Below are 21,651 nucleotides of genomic sequence, written 5' to 3' on the forward strand. Positions count from 1 at the left end.
TCTCTCCCAAAAAATGAAAATACAGCTGCTGTAAATGTTTTTAAAATTTAAATGTAACAGAGATTTTAGAAGGAAGAGGCACTTTGAAGCAGGACATAGGGCCAAGCTCCTTGGCTTGGGGTGCAAATTTCCACCAGAGGGTTTTGGAGGCAGGGATGACACAAATCCCACCCCTCCTACCCCTTCTGTCAGAAGGATCCTCACCTCCCCCAGGGTCCCAGCTGGGGACACAGCCCCTGGCACCTCCTGAGGAGCCCCTGGCTCCTCAAACCAAGCACCCAGCAGAGCAGCAGAACCTGCTCCAGACCCTCCAAAATAACTGACTCCAAAGCTGTCACAGCCCCTCACCTTACCTGGGGACACCAAAACCCTTCCAGGGGCTGTCCTTCCACTGGGCACCCATCCAGACTGCATGCAGCTTCAACTGCTGCATCTGAGCTTGTACAGCAGGAAAAAAATGTATTTGCTGGCTGTTCCACCTGTGATAGATGAGCAATGCCATGGGTGACTCTCACAATTAAAAGGCAAATATCCTGTATGTACGTTAGGAGAAGTTTTATAGATTTATAGCTGTGTTTTACCCCCCTTGTGCTGTTATCAGGGGTGCCCTGGTTTGGGACATTTGGGAGGGTCACTCGTTCCCATGGCAGCACCTGAGCTCCAGTCAAGGTGTCAGGCAGTGATCTCAGCACTGGGCAGGGAAGGAGGAGTGGATGGACAGAACTTTGGGAGGGCCAAAGGGTTAAAAGGGGAAACCTCCATGGTGTGGGTGAGCACATGGTGGGAAAATCCTCTACTTCTTGTGCCATGTTCATTTTCTCTATTCAGTCTTCTGTTGTTATTTTTGATAAGGTTTAATAAAACTTTAAAATCCTTGGAAGTGAGCATTGTTTTTCTCACACACCTGAGGTAACCACCCTGCTCCTGCTGCTGAATGCTCTCCTTGGATCATCCCAGTGCTCATCCCTGAACAACTGTTTGCTCCTGTAATTTAATCTAAATAGACAACAGAACTCTTGTAAAAATGAGACAAAAGACACGGCAAGACACACTTCTGTGCCTGACAAAAGCAGCAAATGATGGGAGTGAACAGTTCTGAAGGGCTTTTAAAATGGTTCACTTGGCTGATTTTGGGCTGTCAGCAAAAATTACCAGTGAGGTGCCCTGCTGGAAAGGGTCTGGTGCTGCTCCTGCTGCTCCTGCCATGCACACAGACTGAGCCACAGGGCCTGGGTCTGCTCTCTGAACCTTTTGGAAGCTTTTGCCCCATGGCCTCAGAAGCAGGTGGAGATGCAGCCCAGGACATGAACCCTTGGCCAGGAGGTGCAGCCCAGGGGCTCAGGGAGGAGCTGGGAGAGCCTTTACAAAGCCATGCGTGATAGATGAGTAAAGCAAAGATTGACTCTCACAATTAACAAATACCATGTCTATAGGTTAAGGAAAGTTTTAGATTTGTAGTTATGTTTTGCCTCCTTGCATGGTTATCAAGGGACAGCTGGAGTTGGGACATCTGGGAGGGCTGGCCTGTCACTGTGGTGACATCTGACCTCCAATCAGGATTTGAGGCAGAAATCTCCACCACTGGACAGCAGAGAAGGGGTTGATGGACAGAACTTTAGGAGGGGTTAAAGGGTTAAAAGGGGAAAAACCTCCATTGTGAGCGGGCTGAGCACATGGCAGGGAAATATTTTGCTCCCAGTGTTGTAGCCTTTTTTCTTTATTGGTCTTCTGTTGTATTTTTGATAAGGTTTAATAAACCTTCCTAAACTATGAAAAGTGAGGAGCTATTTCTCACACATGGAAAAGTGATCCCCTGCTCTGATGGGATTTGGCTGTGGCTGAAGGAGCCTGGCTGGCACAGGGGCTTTGTCAGGGGCAGGAGCTGCTGGGAACATCAGGAAACTGCATTTTTTTCTAGCTCTGCTTTTTTCAAGTGTGGAACGAAGACATCTGTGCTGGCCATTAAAGCAGGAACATCTCCTGTGACTCCCACCTCTGAGCACCCTCTGGAACAAGCACAGACAAGGAGAAAACCATTTCTGCCAAAATCTGAGTTCACCAGGCTGGTGAGAGGCTACAGGATCTGGAACTGGCTGAGCACAAACCAAAGCCACAGGAATGCTGGGTTTCAATGTTCACAGCCAAAGACCAGGTTCCTAATCCTGGAATAATCCAGCAAGGAACATGAGCTTGTTGCAGACCCACAGAGCCTCAAAATGGGCAAAGCCAAAATGCTAAATAGAAACCAGATGTAATTCTGTACATTTAGCTGGATTTAAACGCAAAATCTCAGGAAGGAGAGGAGGAGCATTGAACTTCCAGATGCAAACTTTGTGTTTGTTTGCAGCTCTACAGCTGCAGAGTTAACCAAATCCAACCTGATGGGGGGTGACAGCTGAGCCCCAGGTGTGGGTTTGGGTTCACTCTCTGGAGCTCACACTGACTGGAGGGGACTGGAGAGAGGAAAATGTGTCCTGACAGCACAGATTTCACAGAGGGATGGTTCAGCCCCGGGATTTGCATCAATTCCCTCTGTCCAGAGCTCCAGGAACAAAATTGGCAGGCACAGGAGGGACTCAGAGCAGCTGGGGTTCACACTGGGAACCCTCCTGTGGCACCTGAAAGGTGAAAATCAACAGTTTGGTGGGGATCAACATCTGAGGATAGAAAAGACCAGAGAGCAAGACGTTTCTTCATCATTTACAATGTCTTTGCCAGCTTTTCTTAAACATTGAAAGGCTCCAGCACTTTTCCCCAGTCCTGGCTCATCAGTTAATATCCAGTATTTCCTTTGGGAAGGAAACAATCAGCACGAATGATGCCAAAGGTGCAATCAGATAAAGGAGATGCTGGATGAGCTCAGCCCCGAGCCTGCTCATTGCCAAAGCTCCTCCTGCAGACAGGAGCCCCTCCCTGGCCTGGGACATGTGCAGGACAGGGCTGTGCCAAGGGCTGGCCACAGACCTGAGGAATTTCCAAGCTGAGGAATTGCCAGGAGCACCCCCAGTGCCCCTGGCAGAGGCACCCAGGGAGCAGGGAAGGGACACAGCCCAAGATCCCCTTCTGAGCACCTGTCCCACCTCCAGGGCAGACCCTGGGCGTCACCCTGTGCCTTGGAAAAGCAGAGCTGCAGACTCAGAACTCTCATTTTCCATCTTAAATTCAATATATTTAGTCCAAATGTGAATTTATGCCTAATTCTCTCTCTCAGTTTAATTCTGCTGCTTTGACAGAATGAAACACCTTCTAGAAAAATAAACTGGGGTTCTCTGTGCCTGAGGCAGATCCAGGCAGTTCTGTCCTCCCTGGGATTACACAGGAATTCTTCATTATCAGCTGCATCATTTCCAGTGGGTTCTGCAGTACTGGGAGATTCTGAGGCTCTTTGCAGGCTGAGCTTCAAGGCACAGATCTGATATTAAGGAAGTGCAGTCAGCGCAAAAAACTGTATTTCTTAATAAAGGAAAAACTCAAAAAAAAAAAAGGTGATCCTGCCCTGATTGATGTAACTTCATTTGCATATGCCCACTAGCAGCACTTTGGTTAATTAACACATATTTTGTGTCTGTGGATGAATATGAAATAATGGGTTTGGTACTGAGGCTTTGGGTGTAAATTCAAGCACTGAACAGATTCACTTCCCTCCTTCTGTATTTTCTGTGTAAATAAGACATAATAACTCCTGAGAAGGTGGCGACACATGACAAAAGCCAAGAAGAATGTACTTGTATTTTAGAGCCAGATGAGTTAATTAGCTCATCAAATGGAAGCTGTTTGGAGGGGCAGGGATGAGGAACAACACCTTCTTCCAGGGGAAAATTTAATTCTGGAAATATTAACCCCTATGGCTCAAGCTCAGAGGCCTCAGTCCAGAACTGCACTTAAGCAGGTGGAACAGCACCACCAAAATGAAAAGGGCTGGAAGGTGGCTGGAAGTTAAGTGCTCTGCTGGATCCCAGCCTGGGCAGTCAGAGCTGGAATTTCATTTCATTTTCTCATCTGCTTCCTGCACCAGCAGCTTCTAACAGAGGTAGGAAATGCTGCTCCAATCCTCGAGCAGAAAAATCCCAAGAGATCCATGGCATCAGTGCCTCAGTGGCAGAGCTTTCAGCCAAATCCAGGGAAGGCTGAATCAGCACTGAATCCTTCTGGAAGGTGAGGCAGGAGGGGGCTGGAGGTGAGCTCCAGCACGAGGAGGTTGTTGGGAGGTCGAGCAGCAGCATCTTCCCTGCTGAGGGACTCCCGAGGAAAGGCTGGCACCAGGAGAGGGATAAAAGATGCTGAACACCTCTCAGGCCTTAGGCAGAGGTGCATCAGAGCCATCAAATCATCTCTGAGCCAAGAGCCTGGCTGTGAATAATAAATCACCTCAGAGAAGGCAGACAGTTCCCTTCTGGGAGGGAATTCCCTTCCCAGGAGCTCCAACTGGGAATGCTGCTCAGAAGGAGCCCCCAGAGCTCCTGGGGACCACAAGGACACTGCAGGCAGGGATAAATGCACAGGGACATGTGTTGTGTTTGTGGGGTTCCCAGACGAAGGCAGGAATGATGAGTCTGACTCCATGTTCTCAGAAGGCTAATTTATTATTTTATGATACTATATTATATTAAAGAATACTAAACTACACTATACTAAAGAATGCAGAAAGGATACTTACAGAAGGCTAAAGAGATAATAATGAAACTTGTGACTCCTCCAGAGTCCTGACACAGCTTGGCCCTGATTGGGCAGTAAGTCAAAACAATTCATACCAGAATCTAATGAAACAATCACCTGTGGGTAAACAATCTCCAAACACATTCCAAAGCAGCAAAACACAAGAGAAGCAAATCAGATAATTATCATTTTCCTTTTTCTCTGAGGGCTTCTCAGCTTCCCAGGAGAAAAATCCTGGGCAAGGGGATTTTTCAGAGAATACGGATGTGACAGACATGGAAATGCTGTCCAGCTGTTCCCACTGTTACCCCAGGGGTGCTCAGGACAAGGCTCAGTGCTGTCAAAGAGGGACACACGCTCAGTGCCAGGCTCCTCCTGCTCATAGAAGGAAAGGGGAGATTTTCCAGGATGGCTGGAGGAGAGAAATGATCAGTTCCTACTGAATTTGGCTGGGAATTTTCTCCTCCCTGTTGCACTGAAGCAGTCCCACAGGTCTGCCAGTACTGGGAAAGCTGTGGGAGAAGGAAGCCAGTGAGTCTGAGAGGACCAAAGAGCTGCTGGGGTCCTGGAAGAGCTCAAGGATGCCAACACCTTTCCTACACCCAGGAGGGGCTGCAATTCCTACCCCAACCGAGTTTCAGACTCACCAAATCCACCTGAGCAGGCACAGCAAGCACAGGCAGCCCCAGGGTTTGTGTGGGTCAGAGGGAGCCACGGGCTGGACAGGGCATGAGCCCCCAGGGATCCTCCAGAGCCTTTCCCAAAGCCCTGGAGCCAGGCAGGATCCTGCAGCCAGAGCTGCACAAGTGGGGCTGGAGACAGACAGGGCAGGGTGGGAAGCAGAAAAACAGAAACTTCACAGACACTGCAAGATTTGATCTGCAGCCTTGGGACAAGCTTGGATTGATGTAAAAATACAATACAGACATTAGGCAGAAAAATAATAAACTTGTGTTTCTATAGTTGTAAGTAAGAATATGATAATGATGCCTTAGGTTTTATCTTTTATATTTTTCACATTCTGTGCTGCTTTAGTGTGTGGGTCTGGGCTTCACATCAGGGGATGGTGAGCTCTCTGCACAGATCAGGGAGACAAAACAATTCCTTCTCTAGCTGGGGACCAAGGACAATGATCCAAATCTCAGCCCCAAGAACATAAACAATGTGGGCTGAAGAGAGAAAAACAAGAAGGATGGGACTGCATGGGCTGGAGCTGTAATTGGATAATTAGCTCCAATATGCAAATGGACCAGAACTTATAAAAGTTCTGAGAGACCCTGTGGGCTGTCACGCATTTTGTGACCATTTTGGATTCACCTGGGGTGCAGCCCTGGCTGGGCTCTTGTGCTGCCCATGGTGGATCTGTTGAGGTCTCCTAATAAATCCCTACTTTATTCTTTAGCTCTGCCTAGTCTCTGCTCTAGGTCAGCTTCCACAAGGCATCACCTTAAGTGAGAAACTGCATTGATGAGACGGTGCAGGGTTTATAGTGCAGGGGTGTGGCTGTGAGGAGTAGCTGGGAGTTCAGAGGTTATAACAGAAGCATCTGTGTGCATGTGGGAGAGAAACCTATTGGACAAAAGAATCCACAGTGCAGCAGAAGTAAAGGTGATAGATTAGAAAAGCAAAATAAACCCTATTGGGTTAGAAAGTTCTGTATTGACTTGTGACAAAGAACTTGTGACTACTCTGAGCTATGGCTGAGTGCTTGCTCCTCTAAATCTCACAGCCTCTGAGACTGAAGTTTGTCTGAACAATAAATTGTTCCTAGCCCAAAATAGTCCCACCCTTACTTTCTAGCAAGCAAGTGACAATGACAGGGCCCAGCCCCACCACAGGTGAAGGAGCAGGGACTGCCACAAACACAGGGATTTTGTGGGGCTGGGAAGGGCAGCACCCATCCAGCCTGGCCCTGCCACCAAACACGGGGCTCTCCAGGGATCCCCAAAGCAAGGTCTGGGGTATCCAAGGGATGTGGCTGTCCAAGGGGCGTCCAGGAGGAGATGCTGGGTGCTGCAGGCACATGAGATGGGGGAGGAAGAGGCAGAAAGGTCTCCCTGAACCTGGGAGTGCAGTGGCCTCCTCCAGGGCTGGGACAAGGCTGGGTCACAAACGCTGTCATTGTCACTGCCATTTCCTGCTGACTCTGCAGGGCTGGCTGGAGGTGGGCAGGGATGTGCTGTCAGTCCCTGCCATCCCATCAGGCTGTCAGCTGCCTTCCAGCTGCATTCCCTGGCCAGGAGGAGCTCAGATGAGAAGGAAATGCAGCTTAACCAGCTCTGAGAGCCTCAAAACAGGGGTTGTTTGTAAAAAGCAACAGGTTTGACCTCAAAGTCCTTGAGAGAGGACAACAGCAAAGCCTCACAGAGACTCCAAACACACTAAAAGCTGCTTGGGAATTTTTAACTCTGAGGTTTTGGGTTGAAAATCACAGGAGTGCAACAGCATTGATTACATCTTACCAGGAATAATCCTTGAGCTTAGGGGAAATCTCTAGTCAATGAAGAGAGAGTCTTATCCCTGGAAAAAGGCAACACTCAGTGAGACAGGGCTGCTCCTGCCCTGCCTGAGCCACCAGACTCCAGAAGAGGGAAAAAATAAACTTGGTGGCTCTGGCTGAGGTGGGAAGGGATCTGTGTGTCCCACAGCCCCAGCAGGTGCATCATAAGTGAGTCTGCTCCTAAGAAAGGACAGACACAAAGAAAAAAAATCCCCTTGCTTTGCAGTCATGACAGGCAGGGAACTTTCCAAAGGCTTTAGGAAAATAATGGGATGGAAAAACTCCTCATTCCTCACCTCAGTTCAAGATGAGCCTCATTTCTTGGTGTCACATTTTCCTTGGCATTTCCCAGGAGTGTTTTTTTGTCAGAAGACAAAGTTCAGTTTTGCTGGGAGTTGGATTTTAGGGAGAGACAAGGCTGGTTTTCCTGGTTTATGGGGTAATTTATATCCCAGACACTGCAGCACACGCACAGAGCAAACGTGCTGATGCTCACCTTGCCCAGGGAAGAGGGAGGGCACATTTCAGTGCTTGTTCCAGGCACCCAGGAGTACTTTGGAGGACAGTTGTCCTCCAGGGAGAGCTGCTATAAAACAGCTTCCAGAGGGCCTAACTTTGCTGCAGCTCAGCAATTCCTGACCAAATTGCAGCCTCCAGGCACTGGGGGAGCAGGGCTGCTCAGCTCATCATCATCCCCACTGTAATGAGATCTCAGGGCTGGCAGTGTGGCCATGGCCCAGGCAATGGGACAGGCAGGGCTGGCCCAGGGGGCCAAGAAACAAGGGGAGCAGTGTGCCTTGCAGGATGCTGGCAAGATGGAATTCAAATTATTTATTTCCCTGCTGGCACCCCCCATGGCAGCTCCTGCTGCAGGGAAATCCCTGAATCCTCCCCACAGCAGCAAAGAGTGGCTGGGGACAAGTCCTGCATGGGGCAGCACTGAGGGATCCCTGGGGATGCAGCTGAAGGGTTCCTGAGCACCCCAGGGAACAAGGGACACAGCCTCAAGCTGCACCAGGGGAGGCCCAGCCTGGACACCAGGAGGAATTGCTCACTTGCCAGGGCTGTCAGGCCCTGGAACTGCCCAGGGGGTTTGGAGTCCCTATCCCTGGAGGTGTCCCAGGGACATGTGGCACTCGGTAGAAGGGGGAAAATGCAGACTCAGGTGCCTCCTTTGCCACTGAACCACAGAGGATGGAGAGCTGGAAGCCCAGGAGAAGTTCAAGTGATAGAAGTCATGCCCAAGAAAAAGAGTGTGGGGTGGAAAACCAAAACCCAGCTGTCCTGGGGACACTGGAGGTGTCTTTGGTGTCCCCAGCTGGGCTGGGAGCACCTGTCCAAGGAGTCCCTGGAGCAGCCTCAGTGGACAGAGGCAGTGAGAGCCAAATCCTACAGCAGGGGAAGTTCAGACCTCACCAAAATGCTCCAGAAAGAACAACCTGGGAGAGTGCTGCTGAGGAGGAGCAGTCAGAGCACAGCTGAGCACAGCAGGAGCTCCTCAGGGTTTCTGAAACCCACTGCTGAAGGGCACAAAGAAAGCAAACTCTGCCAGATCCATGAACCTGCCCAGCCCCTCGTCCTGGCTCCACAGCCCAACAGCCCCAGGGCTGCTGTTCCTGCTCTCCACATCTGGATTTCACCATCCAGGCCCCTGGGAAGGCTCTGACCTGGCCCAGTGTTAAACCAACCCCTGACAAATCCCAACCACTGCCTGCCACAGGCTCCAGTCCCAAGAAAATCAGTAAAAAGCTGACACCTGCCAGAGTTTCAAGTGACAACAAGGCATGGCTGAGTCCTGAAATGGATTTCTTCACCCACCAGTGACTCTCACACAGTTACTGCATGGGCAGAGCCATCACTTTTCCCAGCAGAGATGATCAGAGTCTTCCCAGCATAAAAATCAACTTGTCAGGGACAACAGGAGAATCAGCTGGGCTGAAAATCAGTCCTTCCTCCCTGCTCCAGCTGTCCCATCTGCCAGCAGATAGCAAGGATGACAAACCCTTTGCTCTCAGGAGAGAAGTGAGCCAGGAGCCTCCTGCCACCTCCTCCCCAGGAGGGTCAGCCACAACCCCAGCACCTCCTGCTCAAAACAATCCAAACACAGCTCCAGCTCCATGCAGGAGGTTGGGATGAAAAGCATTTTATCACTTTAGAGCATGAGAGCAGAGCTCCAGCTAAAGCACCCTCGAGCACCCCTGTAAATCCTGAGCTGACAGCTCAAATGCCAAAGCTCAGAGCTGAGCTCACACTTGTGCTGATTCCTGCTCTTCAGATAAATGCAGGCAGTGATTGGATATTGTTCAGGGGTGGAAATATTTCTTCCCACCACACCATAATCACTCTGAAGAGCAAAATCTCCTCTACCAGGGGTGCAGGTACAAATAAACAGATGGAGGTTGTGTATTCCTGTATATATAAGTATTTCTAAGAGCGTTTCCAAGGTCAGTCCTACCCTAGTCTTATTTCCCTCTGAATTAACTTGATTTTTATTTGGAAACATCCTTAAGCCCTAATTTCTAACTGGATTTTAGTGTGTGACAGACAAAGTACTTATAAAATACTGGTCTTGAGTTTATATTGCTGGCAAGTTTGTGTTGTGGTTTTATTTTTGTTTGATTGTTTCAACCTCTCTTAATGTTTTTTTGGTTCTTTTTTTAATATTTGCTGAACTGCAGGAGTCCCCAAGGTCCTGCAAGGCATCAGCAGGTCGGGAGTAGCTGCTCCATGCTCCTTGTGCCTGGAGATGGAAGAGGGAGAGCTGATCCAGCCCCACACAGCCCCGTCCCACAGAGCAGTGCCAGATGCAGCTCCCATGGCTGATAAAGACAATTTCTCCAGGTTTTAGTGGTTTCCTTGTTGCTTTTTCCACACCTTGCTCTAACTCCACCATTTCTTTCCCTGGTAGGTGAGCCCAGAGTTTCATTCCCTGCAGGAGGAGTGCAGCTCTGGGGTCCCAGCACAGGAAGGACATGGAGCCAGGCTGGCAGAGCTGGGGGAGCTCACCTGGAGAGGAGAAGCTCCAGGGAGAGCTCAGAGCCCCTTGCAGGGCCTGAAGGGGCTCCAGGAGAGCTGGAGAGGGACTGGGGACAAGGCATGGAGGGACAGGACACAGGGAATGGCTCCCACTGCCAGAGGGCAGGGCTGGATGGGATATTGGGAATTAGGAATTGTTCCCTGGCAGGGTGGGCAGGCCCTGGCACAGGGTGCCCAGAGCAGCTGGGGCTGCCCCTGGATCCCTGGCAGTGCCCAAGGCCAGGCTGGACAGGGCTGGGAGCAGCCTGGGACAGTGAGAGGTGACCCTGCCATGGCAGGGGTGGGATGAGATGGTTTTTAACATCCCTCCCAACCCAACCATTCCATGATTCCATGATTCCCATACCACGGGAATGTCACTCCATGTGCACATAAATCCTCTGGCTTGGCAGCACCAGTGATCTGCCTTGCTGGCTTTAGAGGACAAATCTGTGGGGAAAAAGTCTGGGATATTAAGAGAAGATGCCATGCTTTTCTTGTGGAAATACTTTTAAGGCTCCAGGCTGACCCTCAGCCAATTTACCAGCAGCAGTAAAAGCAGCTCAAGTTAGTGTTAAACCTCAAAGGGATCCCTGAATTGTGCTTGACTTAATGAATCCAATAATCGATTCCTACAGCACAAATAAGGTGTGGGATGGATCAGCTAATAAGCATTCTCAGTTAATTGCTTTCTTCAAGTGACAATTTGTACAAATGATACCATCAAAGTAGTAATAATATCCCTATTGATTAAATTAATCTCGAAAAGACAACTCAAATAACTTTAATTAGCAATGCATGACACAAGCACAAAATTCTCTGAAAACAACCTTGCAGCCCATCCCAGACTTTGAAAGCATGGCAGCAGCCATGGCACAGACTTTGGCATCTTCATTCCAGCAGATCCACACAATTTTATGGAGCATCTTTAGGGAATGTCTGTGACTAACCATGAAAAGCCATTAAGCCTCCCTGCAGAGCACAAGAGCACAGGCAGCCTCCCCACTTAGTCACACTCACTGAAACCCAGGGCCACAAACAGCTCCAAAAGAAATGAAAACTTTCCAGCAGGAGGAGCAGGGATGGGGAATGAAGGCTCTGTGCCAAAATTCCCACTTGGAGCTGCCAGGGACCCACAGCAGCAGCACTTTCAAACCATGAGAGCTGGGCACCAGGTTGATGAAATCAGAGCACAAACTCCTCCAGAACAGGAAAGGGTTAAAGAGCTGGCCCAAAGCTTGTTCAGAGAGAGCAGGAGCTGAGCTGGGTCAGAAGGGGACAGCACCCAGGGCTCCCCAGGATGAGGGAATGGGAATTTTGGAATGCCAGAGTGGCACACAGGAGCCCAGGGCCACCCTGGGAATGGCTCTAACAGAGCTGGGTTTGGGCTTTTAGGGGGGTTTAAGAGGCTCCTGCAGGACTTTTCTCATTTTGCTCTCTGAACTCAGCTGCTGAAAGAACACAAGTCCCAGATATTTCCCCACAACAGGCATAGTACAGTTCATTTTACAGCACTCACAGAATCATGAAATTCTTTAGGGTGGAAAGTTTCTCTGAGATCTTTGAGCTCAACTGTGCCCCCAGATCTGCCAAGGCCACCAGTGCCACCATCACCATGTCCCCCAGTGCCACATCCCCACTTTAAACCCCTCAGGGATGGGACTCCCCCACTCTGAAGCACATTAATAAATCAGGATTCTTGTACACAACTTTGGCCCTTCCAGGTTAGTCCAGCCCAACCTTCTCAATTCTTTATTTCCATTTGTTATTCAGATTCCTCAATTCAATTTCCCATAACAGGTTTGCCTGTGCTTTGCCTGAAACACTTCAAATTTTCCATGTCCTTCTTGTAGCCTCAATGGATTTATTACTTTGTTTTTGTTCTTTGGACAGTTCTGGCTTTAGACTTTTCAGACATTTTGGTGCCAAAACTGCTGCCAGGATTTGAGGTGAGGCTGCAGCAGTGCAGAGCAGAGAGGGACAATCATATCCATAAAATATTTAAAAGTGCCCCAGGATTCTCAGAATGATGATGGAATTTGCACCATCATCAAAAAGAAACACTTTCTGGATTTATTTTCATCCAGGAATCACTGAAACAACCAAGGAACCCCCAAGTTACCTTTGGGACTCCAGACAGCCACTTATCAGGCAAAACAGCAAAACACCCACAAAGAGATTTTTGGAGCTCAAGAGTCTTTAAAATTCTACTTTCTGCACAGGCTTACAAGGCAGATTTCTAAGTATTTTGGCTCTCAAAACCATCAATAATTAAAAAACCTTGACCAGAACACACAGCATGAGTGTGAAAATGTGTGGCTTGGAAACTCAAGCTTGGGAAAGTCACTTGGGGAAGAGAAGGGTGTTTCTTCCCCCACAAAGATGTTTATTGGCCTTTCTAAAAAATTCAGCACATGAACAAGAAGAGGACAAATGCTCACCACTTTCTCTGAGACATCCGTCCAATTTTTCCAGTTAAGAAGCCAATCTTCAATGAAATCCCCCCAAACCAGGCAAATTAGCTGAAATTACTGTGAGAAGAGCATCTCCACAATGAGACCAAAAATCCCAAATCCAAACAAACTAAGAGAGGCACGAGAGGAGCTGGGTTTGGAGAGGGATCTCTGCAGCCCCATTGCAGGATGAGCAGTAATTACTTCACAAGGAGAGGAGCTCTGTGCCACACTGAAAGCCTTTAATTTCCACTCCCTTGTTTAAGTGAGATTATTGCTCCCCATAGCCAAAACCAACAGATTTCCTAAGTTTCCTGTGCCTTGCCAGCAAAGCAAATATCCTCTGGTGAATCTCTGAGCTGAACAATGATTTTTCATTTTTACAACAGCACAATCAATGCAATTTTCCAGTTAGAAGTCTCCTGCCTCCCCCTATCAGCTCATTAATGCACAAGTGTACTCCAAACCATGCTTGGAAGAATCTCCACAGACTCTGCCATCCCAGGTTACTCTGAACATGGAATTCATCACTTATGAATCACTTCAGTGTGTGTAAACACTTGAATCACTAAGCCAGATCTAATACTGTACACAGTAATCAAGGGATGTTGTCAAGGGGGAGGCACTGAGGCAGCTCTGAAATCCTGCCTTGTAGAGTTTTACTGTTCAAAGCTGCTTTTGTGCTTGTGAACACGTTTTACTTGCAGATGCTGAATGCCTGGAGAATATTTGCAGGCTTTGTGTCTTCTTGAGACACTCACAGGAGCCCCAGCACCCCCAAACACTGTTCACCCAACTGTGTTTTTCCTGCTATTAAAGATCCTTGTAACTTCCAGCAACACTGACAACACAGCCAGGTTCAAGCTGGAAATGCCATTTCATTCCAGCAGCTTTTTGCATCAGGTCACACAGATTGGAATCCAAGGAAAAAAATTAAACTCATCCCCAAAACCGAGTCATTTTTCTCCCGTAAAGTGAAATTAAAATGCTGTGAATGCCAGCACCTCCCAGCTCCCCTGAAGGATCCCAGTAACTGTTCAACTCAGTGACACCTCTGGGCTCCTGAGAACACTGTGGGGTGACATTTTGCTGCCCAGTGGCACCAACCTTGATGCCCAGCTCGATGTTCTCCCCTCCGTACACGTCCATGCCGGGGTCCAGCAGCCCGATCTCCCCGAAGAACTTCCTGTTGACCACGAAGGAGCAGCCGATCATGGCCGGGGTCCTGCACGGAGAGAAGCACAGGGGTGACATTTAGGGACACTGCCCCCTCCCTGCTGCCCCACGGGCTCATTGCTGCTCAGCTGCCAGGCTCAGCTGCCTCCCACCTCCGCTCACCCCAAAGACTTCACGGCTATGTGCCTTTGAGGACATTGTTTTACCACTGCAATAAATGGTCAAAAATCCAAGCTCACTTCAGGCTGTACAGAATGGAGGAAGGTTTTCCTGGAGTTTTTATGGAGGAGCTCTCACACCTTGCTTTACTGGAAACACCTCAGGATGTCTGTGGGCAAGGGCACAGCTCTGCCATAAATGAAGGAAATACAATAATGGCCTTTCCCTTTGTCTTAGGTGGGAATGGCTCAGCTGCTATTCTGACTCTGCCAGTGGTTTTATTTCTTTTTTTGTACTATTGAATTTGTATTTTTAGTTTTCCTAATAAAGAACTGTTATTCCTATTCCCATATCTTTTCCTGAGAGCCCCTTTAATTTCAGAATTACAATAATTCAGAGGGAGGGGATTTACATTTTCCATTTCAGGAGAGGCTCCTGCCTCCCTTAGCAGACACCTGTCTGTTCAAACCCAGACAATTATGGAGGAGCTCTCAGGCTGTGCTTTACTGGAAATACCTCGGGGTGTCTGTGGGCAAGGGCACAGCTCTGCCACAAATGAAGGAAATACAAGAATGGCCTTTCCCTTCTCTGACTTCCAGCATGTCTGGAATGGAGTAGACTTTAGGACAGGTATTTTTAGGGAATTCCAGGACAGAACGTTTCCAGCTGGAATCACAAAGGAGCCATGGCCACCAGCAGCAAGCTCACTGCAAATTTGTAGACGCAAATCCTTTAAAAACTGTTTGGAGAAGCATGTGTGGGGTCATTTCCCAGTTCCGCCAGTATCAGCAGGGCTCTGGGTTAGGGATCAAGTTGCCACATCCATCCTGCACTTCATGCCCTCCAGCTCAGAGCTCGCAGCTCATACTGCAGGGGCAGCCAGGGACAGGGCTGGGCAGGGAAATAACCCAGAAAACAGGGAGCATCAGTGGAATAGCATAAGGAGGGAGGAAAATCACAGTGCCAGAAGTTAATTTGTCATAACTGTGCAATTTTAAGGACATTATAGATGGTTGTGTTTACTAATGACCCTCATTACTCACAAACCCCTGGACCAGCTCTCCAGCTGCTCCAGCTGCCCTGAGATGAGGATGCAGTTCTGATTCACACACTGAGATCACATTTCAGGGGATTTTTTGAGTGCTTAGCCCTTCTGACCCTCTCCATAAAACTGCACTTTGCCCAGAGCCCAGCACTGCACAGTCCCACGTGGTTCTGCTCGTGCTGCTTGGGGACACTCTCAGCTGCTGCTGCTGCCATGGTGTGTGCACAGTTTGCCCCTGGGACATTCCCTCTGCTGGAACAGAAATAGAAAAAGCATTCTCCCATTTGACTGCTGCTCTTTGAATCTGTGCTGTAAAGGAAAAACCCAGGGGCTCACTCAGTCCAGCAGGGAGGTGCCAGTGAATTTTACAGCGAGGTGTTGGCCATGAAGACCCCCAACACCCCAACACAAGGTCCTGCCAGAGGTTGATTTTTTGGGAGCTCTAGGACTCCCCTGCCCACCCTGAGCCCCGAGCTCTGAACAGGGGGGTGGGATGCCCATCATCACCTCTGTGAGCCCATGGAAATCCCACAGCCCCCACGAATGCCTGCTCTCCAGAGGGAAGCTGCTCTCGAGGCAGGAATGGGGTGACAGGATCCTGTGTGGTAACAGCAGCCCCCAAATCCTGGCCCAAAGCCCATTCCAGCCCTGTCCATGCCATGGAGCACGTCCAAGGCTGGACTGAGCAGGTTTGGCCTGCAGAGGTGAGAACAGCCCTGAATTCCCCCAGACCTGGCTCACAGACAGCAAGGCCCAGCTCTCCATCCACACCTCACACGGTGCCAAATCTGCCAGAGGAGCTCCTGGGGTCCCCAGGGCAGCTCAGGAATTCCAAGGATTTCACAGCTCAGCTCCACCAGACTCATCCTGATGAAACCCATGAGTTCCTTGGATGAAAGCTTCTGCCCACTTTAATATTATTATTTATAAACATTTTAATATTTCTAATAGAAAGTAGAAGAGCTGGATGATGCTGCCACATTAAATTAGTTCCAATTGGAACCCATCAGAAGGTTTTTCCAATAGATTTCTTCCCTGACAGCTGGCTCAGCCTTCCTTCCACGGAGCAGGATAATGTTTCATGGTTTGCTGCCACTCTGGTACTTAAGATTTCAATTCTCTTGCTTTATTTGTAGCAAGTTAACTGCCATTAACAGAAACAATTCCTTCTGAAATGATAACCACCTTATAGATGCCAAATCTAATAGTTCCATTATCCTAGATTACCTCCTGGAATTTAAGAGAAGGGAAAATTGCTCTGGTTTTATCCAGGGTATGAACAACCCAGTTCATCTCCTCCACTGGGAACAGGTGTGGAAACCTCTGACTTCTCCTGTCAAAAACTGTTAGAGGCACTCAGAGAAAAGGTAAAAGCTAGAAAAAGAATCCAGGAGAAAGTTTCAGACAAAGGAAACTGCATTTTGGACCAAATAATGTGGATCAGTGGGAACTCTCAACCAGGTAAATGAGATTTTCTGGGCTGGAAACAGCTCAGGAGCCTTGAACAGGAGCTGTTACCCCGAGATCTTCTTTCACTGTTATTTATAAATCATGGCATGGGTTGGGTGGGAAGGGACCTTAAAGCCCATCCAGTACCACCCCTGCCATGGGCAGGGACACCTTCCACTGTCCCAGGCTGCTCCAAGCCCCAGTGTCCAGCCTGGCCTTGGGCACTGCCAGGGATCCAGGGGCAGCCACAGCTGCTCTGGGCACCCTGTGCCAGGGCCTGCCCACCCTCCCAGGGAGGGATTTTTGTAATTTTTCCTCACAACATGACTTCACTTTATAAAGCACAGAGCCACCAATCCTTCCCAAAATTCTCTTGGAAACAGTTTAACTGGGATTTAGTAACTTCACCTTTGTTTTCCCCCTCCCCACTGCACGTCCTGTTCCAGCCCAGGACCCCAGGCAGCTCCCGAGGCACCGCTCCTGCTCCCTCCAGCAATCCAAATTAAGTGCTCCATTCTCCTCTGTAACAATGCCTCCACATTAAATAAATGAGGAATCAAGCAGCACTCAACAATTTAAATAAAAACACCATTTGATTTGGGAGTAAATCCCTCAAAAAGGTGGCCGCTGACAATAATGGATTGCTCATCCCCAACGAAATAATGGCCTGCAGACAAAGAGCTGATAAAGCCTCTTGTTCCTCTGCCCCTTAATTAAAAGCATTTACACAGCTTGTTTTTAAAAATCACCCAGCTCAGCCGAATGCATTTTTAGTTGTCTGATAGCTATTCTCCCTTTAATGAGAAAGGAAAAGCAGAATTTGGCAGGAAGGAAGAGCAGAGATGCTGAACAGAATTACTGGGTTTGTATCCAGAACTCCACAGTGTTACTTCCTTGCCATTCTTTTGCTTGGTTCTTCTATAGAACAAGTGAAGAAAGGTCAAGAAAAGCAGCTTTTATGAAATATCCTTCTTGTGGATCTCTAAATAAAGATGAAGGAGATACAAGGAAAAACGTTTATCCTGCTCTATTAAGTTACTTTAATGGTCTGCCTTTCTTTAGCTCATAGTTATCATCTAATGATTAAAAAGTCTCAAGGAGATTGCCCCTTCAATTCAAGGAAATTAATTTTCCCCCACAATTGGATTTGGCTTCAAATTTTACACTAAAGAGGAGGTTATAAAATATGCAGAAAAAAGATATTAAAAAAATAATTAGTGCATTTACCATTGAGTGCAAGAGGCTGAGAACAGACTGGAAGAACTTCCAGGGTGTCCAATTCCTGTTAAGCTGCTGCTGGTTCTAATAGACTTGGGTCATGGAGTTGCTCACCTTCCTCACCTTCCTCAGCATTTGGGGCAGTCCTGTACCTGCCCAGAAGGAATTTCTTTGTCCCTCTCCCAACCTTGCCATTCTTATTTCAACACACTGAAGTCACACACCTTACAGTCATGGATGGAATCATGGAATGGATTAAAACCCATCCAGCTCCACCCAGCAGGGACACCTTCCACCTACCCAGCTTGCTCCAAGCCCTGTCCAGCGTGGCCTTGGAAAGGAGTCACTGACAGGACTCCAGTAGGGCTAAGGGTATAAAAGGTGAAGCATCCATTTGGAGATGGGCACCTGGCTGATAATCACAGGGGCTCCCAGCACTGTAATTTTTCCTTATTTAGTCCTTTTGTTTAATTTTTTGTTAAGGTTTAATGACCTTTTAAAATTTTAAAAGTGAGCAGTCATTCTCACATCAGCCACAACCCCAAGCACGTGGTGCCTCCATCTCACCCCTTGCTTACCCCATCCCAGCTCCTCCCAACCCCAAACACCCCAGGCAGGATGCAGGATGCATTCCATGGAGCAGGGTTTGCTTTGTTAGTGAGCTCAGCCCTGGATTTCTGCAGGAAGGGCCGAGTGCCCGAGGCCAGGGCAGGCAGGGGAGGCACTGCCCAGGCAGCAGCCTGATGGCAAAAGCCCCAAATCTGGTGTCACACACAGAGCACATCTCCAAAGGGGAATCCCATGTTCCTGTGGGACACCTTGGTGCAAGGCAGGAGCTGGAAGAGCCACGCTCCCAGCTCCCCTTCACTGCCAGGGGGATGGAGAAAGCTGGATGTCTTTCCCAGGGATGTAACCAAATGTCCATGAAGGAATGGCATTTCAGTCCCCAGCAGCATCCCTTCCTTAATCTCATCCCCAGGGCAGCATCTCCACGAGCTGTTCCTTGAACAATTCCGTTTCCCTGCCCCAGTGCCCTTGGTTAATTGTCTGTTTCCAATGGGTTTATTTTCCTGCTGTTGCTAAGTACCACAGAACCTGTGAAACAAATTAAAAATAAGAGATACCACATAAAAGAGATGCTGGATTGAATGGCTTTGCTGAATTTACTGGAGATTAATACCACTTAAACTTTAATGGCAAGGAGACTGTGAAAACTGGATTTTTAAAAATACCTCTTACATCCACCCATGCCTGCGACCTTGCTGAACACACATTTGACTTTGTCACAGTTCTCTGCCTGCTCTGGAACTTGAGGCAAAGCATTTAACTCCTTTGTAGCTCTGTTTTCTCCTCTGTCAAGTGAGTTTAACACCTGGATGCTCTTGAAAAAAAACATTTACAAACCAGTTCAGTGTTTTCCCTTTGGAGCTGCTGAATTTACTGCTGATATTGCCACGGGTGCCAGACCCCTGAGTCTCCAGTGAGAAAAGCACTGTGGTTAACAACCTTCTGAGCAAGGCTTTGTTGCTTCCCAGCCCTTGCTGCTAGAGCAGCATCAAAAGCTGGTGCCCACCCTGTGCCCAGACACAGCCTGGGAACCACTGCTGATTTTGGTTTCCTCATCCAAGCTCAATGACAAAACTTCCCCTCCAGGATGAAACTGCTGTCTCAGCCACTGAAGCCTTTTCCTTCCTGGTGTGTTTTCAAAGCCCAAGGATGTCCCAGCACTGAAGATCCCTGGCTGCTTGGACACCTCCTTCATGGCCCAGGCACTTTGTACAGGAGTCCCCAGATGGATGTGCTGCTCTAAGCTGCCAAAATGCTCATGTGCAGGAAGAAATTGTCCCCAGCTCTCAGTGTTTTGTCACCTGATGTAAAACCCCAGCCCAAGGATCAGGCTGATCCCATTCCCAGAGCAGGAGCCCTCATGGCAAGAGCCCATCCAGCTCCCACACCCACCCTGCTGGGACCTCACTAAAGGCACCAGCCTGGAAAACCCTTCCAGGAGGGTTTTCCTGAGCTGGGATGAGCCTTGCTCAGGGCCATGAGAACGTGCAGAAGGTGTTTGGGGCTGTTCTCCATCACTGGAAATAACTGCAGGTGACATCTCCAGTGGCCCTGGTGCCCCTGTGCTCTGTCACAGCAGGGGCAGCATTTGGGGGCTGCACTCTGAGCCCCAGAGTACAAACCCCAGAGAAGGCACCCTGGCCAGAGTGAATTTGATAATCACCTTCACAAGGGAGTGGGTGCTGTGGAGGAATAGAGGAAATAGTTGCAATGGCAGGTTCTCCCTTGGAAGAGGGCTCCTCACCTGAGCCCATTTCCTGCTGCTGGGGCACTCGGGGATGCCCTGTCCTTCACACCTGGGGGCCCCTCTGGCACACAGGGACCTGTCCAGGTGCCTCCCCAGAGCTCAGGGACTGAGACTCCTTCCCACAGCCCCTGCAGCTCATCTGCAAACATCTGCATGCTGGAAGTTTGACCCTTAACAGGCCCCATTTATCCACAAAGGCAGAACTGGGGAATAATTGTGATCACTCTCTGTGATTTATTAGGATACTCCCACAGGAGAGGCCACACAGCGTGTCAGGCTTGGGCTGAGATAAAGCAGAGCAAGATTTTAGTTTGTGCACTGGCTCATACTGGAAGCCACTGAAAAATGCATAAAATATGCAAGAAAAACACTTTGCCTGCCTGGAAAGCCACTGCAAATCAAGGCAGGGCACGAAGGGAGCCCAGATCAGCAGAGATGAGGAGTCAGGAAGGCTCAGGATCTGGTGAACCTGGTTTTATTTTCCCTCTGTGCTGGTCCCATGAAGGTGTGATCCTCAGAGCAGCTCTGGAAATCTCTGTTCCACGTTCCCTGCACAGACAGGTTCCAGCACACCCTGTGAGCAGCCCAGGAGCTGAGCCCAGCCTGGCTCCAGCAGGGCCAGGACGTTTGCTGCTGTCCCAGTGGTTACAGCACGGCCACCAACAGGAAATAAAGGTCTGACAAAAGCAAGCAATTGGAAATTTCAACCTGAGCCCGGAGGTGAGGGAATCCAAGAGTCCCCACGGTGGATCCATGCTCAGGAACAGGGCAGGGAAGGAGAGCACACCCCAAATTAACCCCAAACAGGGACCATCAGTCACCTCAACCCAGCCCCAGCACCTCCTTGGAGCTCCTTGGGGGCTTCAGTCCCACTGGATTCTCCATTAAACTGGCAGTGTTTGCCTATGCAAATCAGACCTATTTATTCCACAGCAGGGATGCACAACTCCCCAGGGCAAAGTCAGGCAGTAGCTTCAAAGTTCCCCCAGAAGTAGTTTAAAAGCTCATTTGTGCTAATTGGCAGCCACTGCAATCCAGCTCATTGGCAGCTGGAGCAGAGCAGGAGGGGCCTCAGCAGATCCTGGCATTTAACACTCACAGCACCTTCAAACCAGTCCTCAGCTCCTCGAGAGGACAATAAAGTCTGATTATAAATCCTAGATTTAAGGATTTGAGTTTGCATCTCTTCAAAGCCTCCAGTGACAGCACATGGATGCAGAGATTTCACCCCTGTGAAGGGGAACGATTTCGTGGCCTTTTCTTTCAGAGGAGGGTTTGGGCTGGAACCTTGCAGACCACCTCATTTCAACCCCTCCACCCCAAACCCGAAAGATCTGGTGGAATAAAAAGGAAAGAGATATTGGTATTGAATATATTGGTATTGAATATAAAAATATTCAAAGAGGAATAACATGGATTTTTTTAACACCTGGCACGCACAGCCTCACTAACAACAAAATAAAGTGCAGGAAAAGGCAAATTAAAAAGGGGCCAAACATTTCTCCTTAGGAACCCCTCAGATGGTGACCAGTTTGGGTGGCCAGGACTGCATGTGCTCATCCAATCCCAAATCTAATCCTAAATCCACCCCCCTTGAGGGAGGAACACCTCATTCCTTGTGGCCACAGCAAAGGGAACCCTGCAGGTTTGGGGTCTCTGCTGCCCT

The 21,651-nt window shown here is 48.9% G+C and overlaps 1 protein-coding gene across 1 annotated transcript in view; it reads right to left on the reverse strand.

The window, feature by feature from the left end:
- Positions 1-21,651, reverse strand: part of GALNT17 (polypeptide N-acetylgalactosaminyltransferase 17) — a 207,028-nt gene that overhangs the window by 59,040 nt on the left and 126,337 nt on the right. The window contains exon 6 of the mRNA XM_039732914.1: positions 13,732-13,849. Within this exon, the coding sequence (XP_039588848.1) occupies positions 13,732-13,849 (118 nt within the window). The remainder of the gene's footprint in view (positions 1-13,731; positions 13,850-21,651) is intronic.

Source organism: Passer montanus, unplaced genomic scaffold (genome assembly GCF_014805655.1).
Source record: "Passer montanus isolate IOZ18808 unplaced genomic scaffold, ASM1480565v1 scaffold81, whole genome shotgun sequence".
Taxonomy (NCBI): Eukaryota; Metazoa; Chordata; class Aves; order Passeriformes; family Passeridae; genus Passer; species Passer montanus.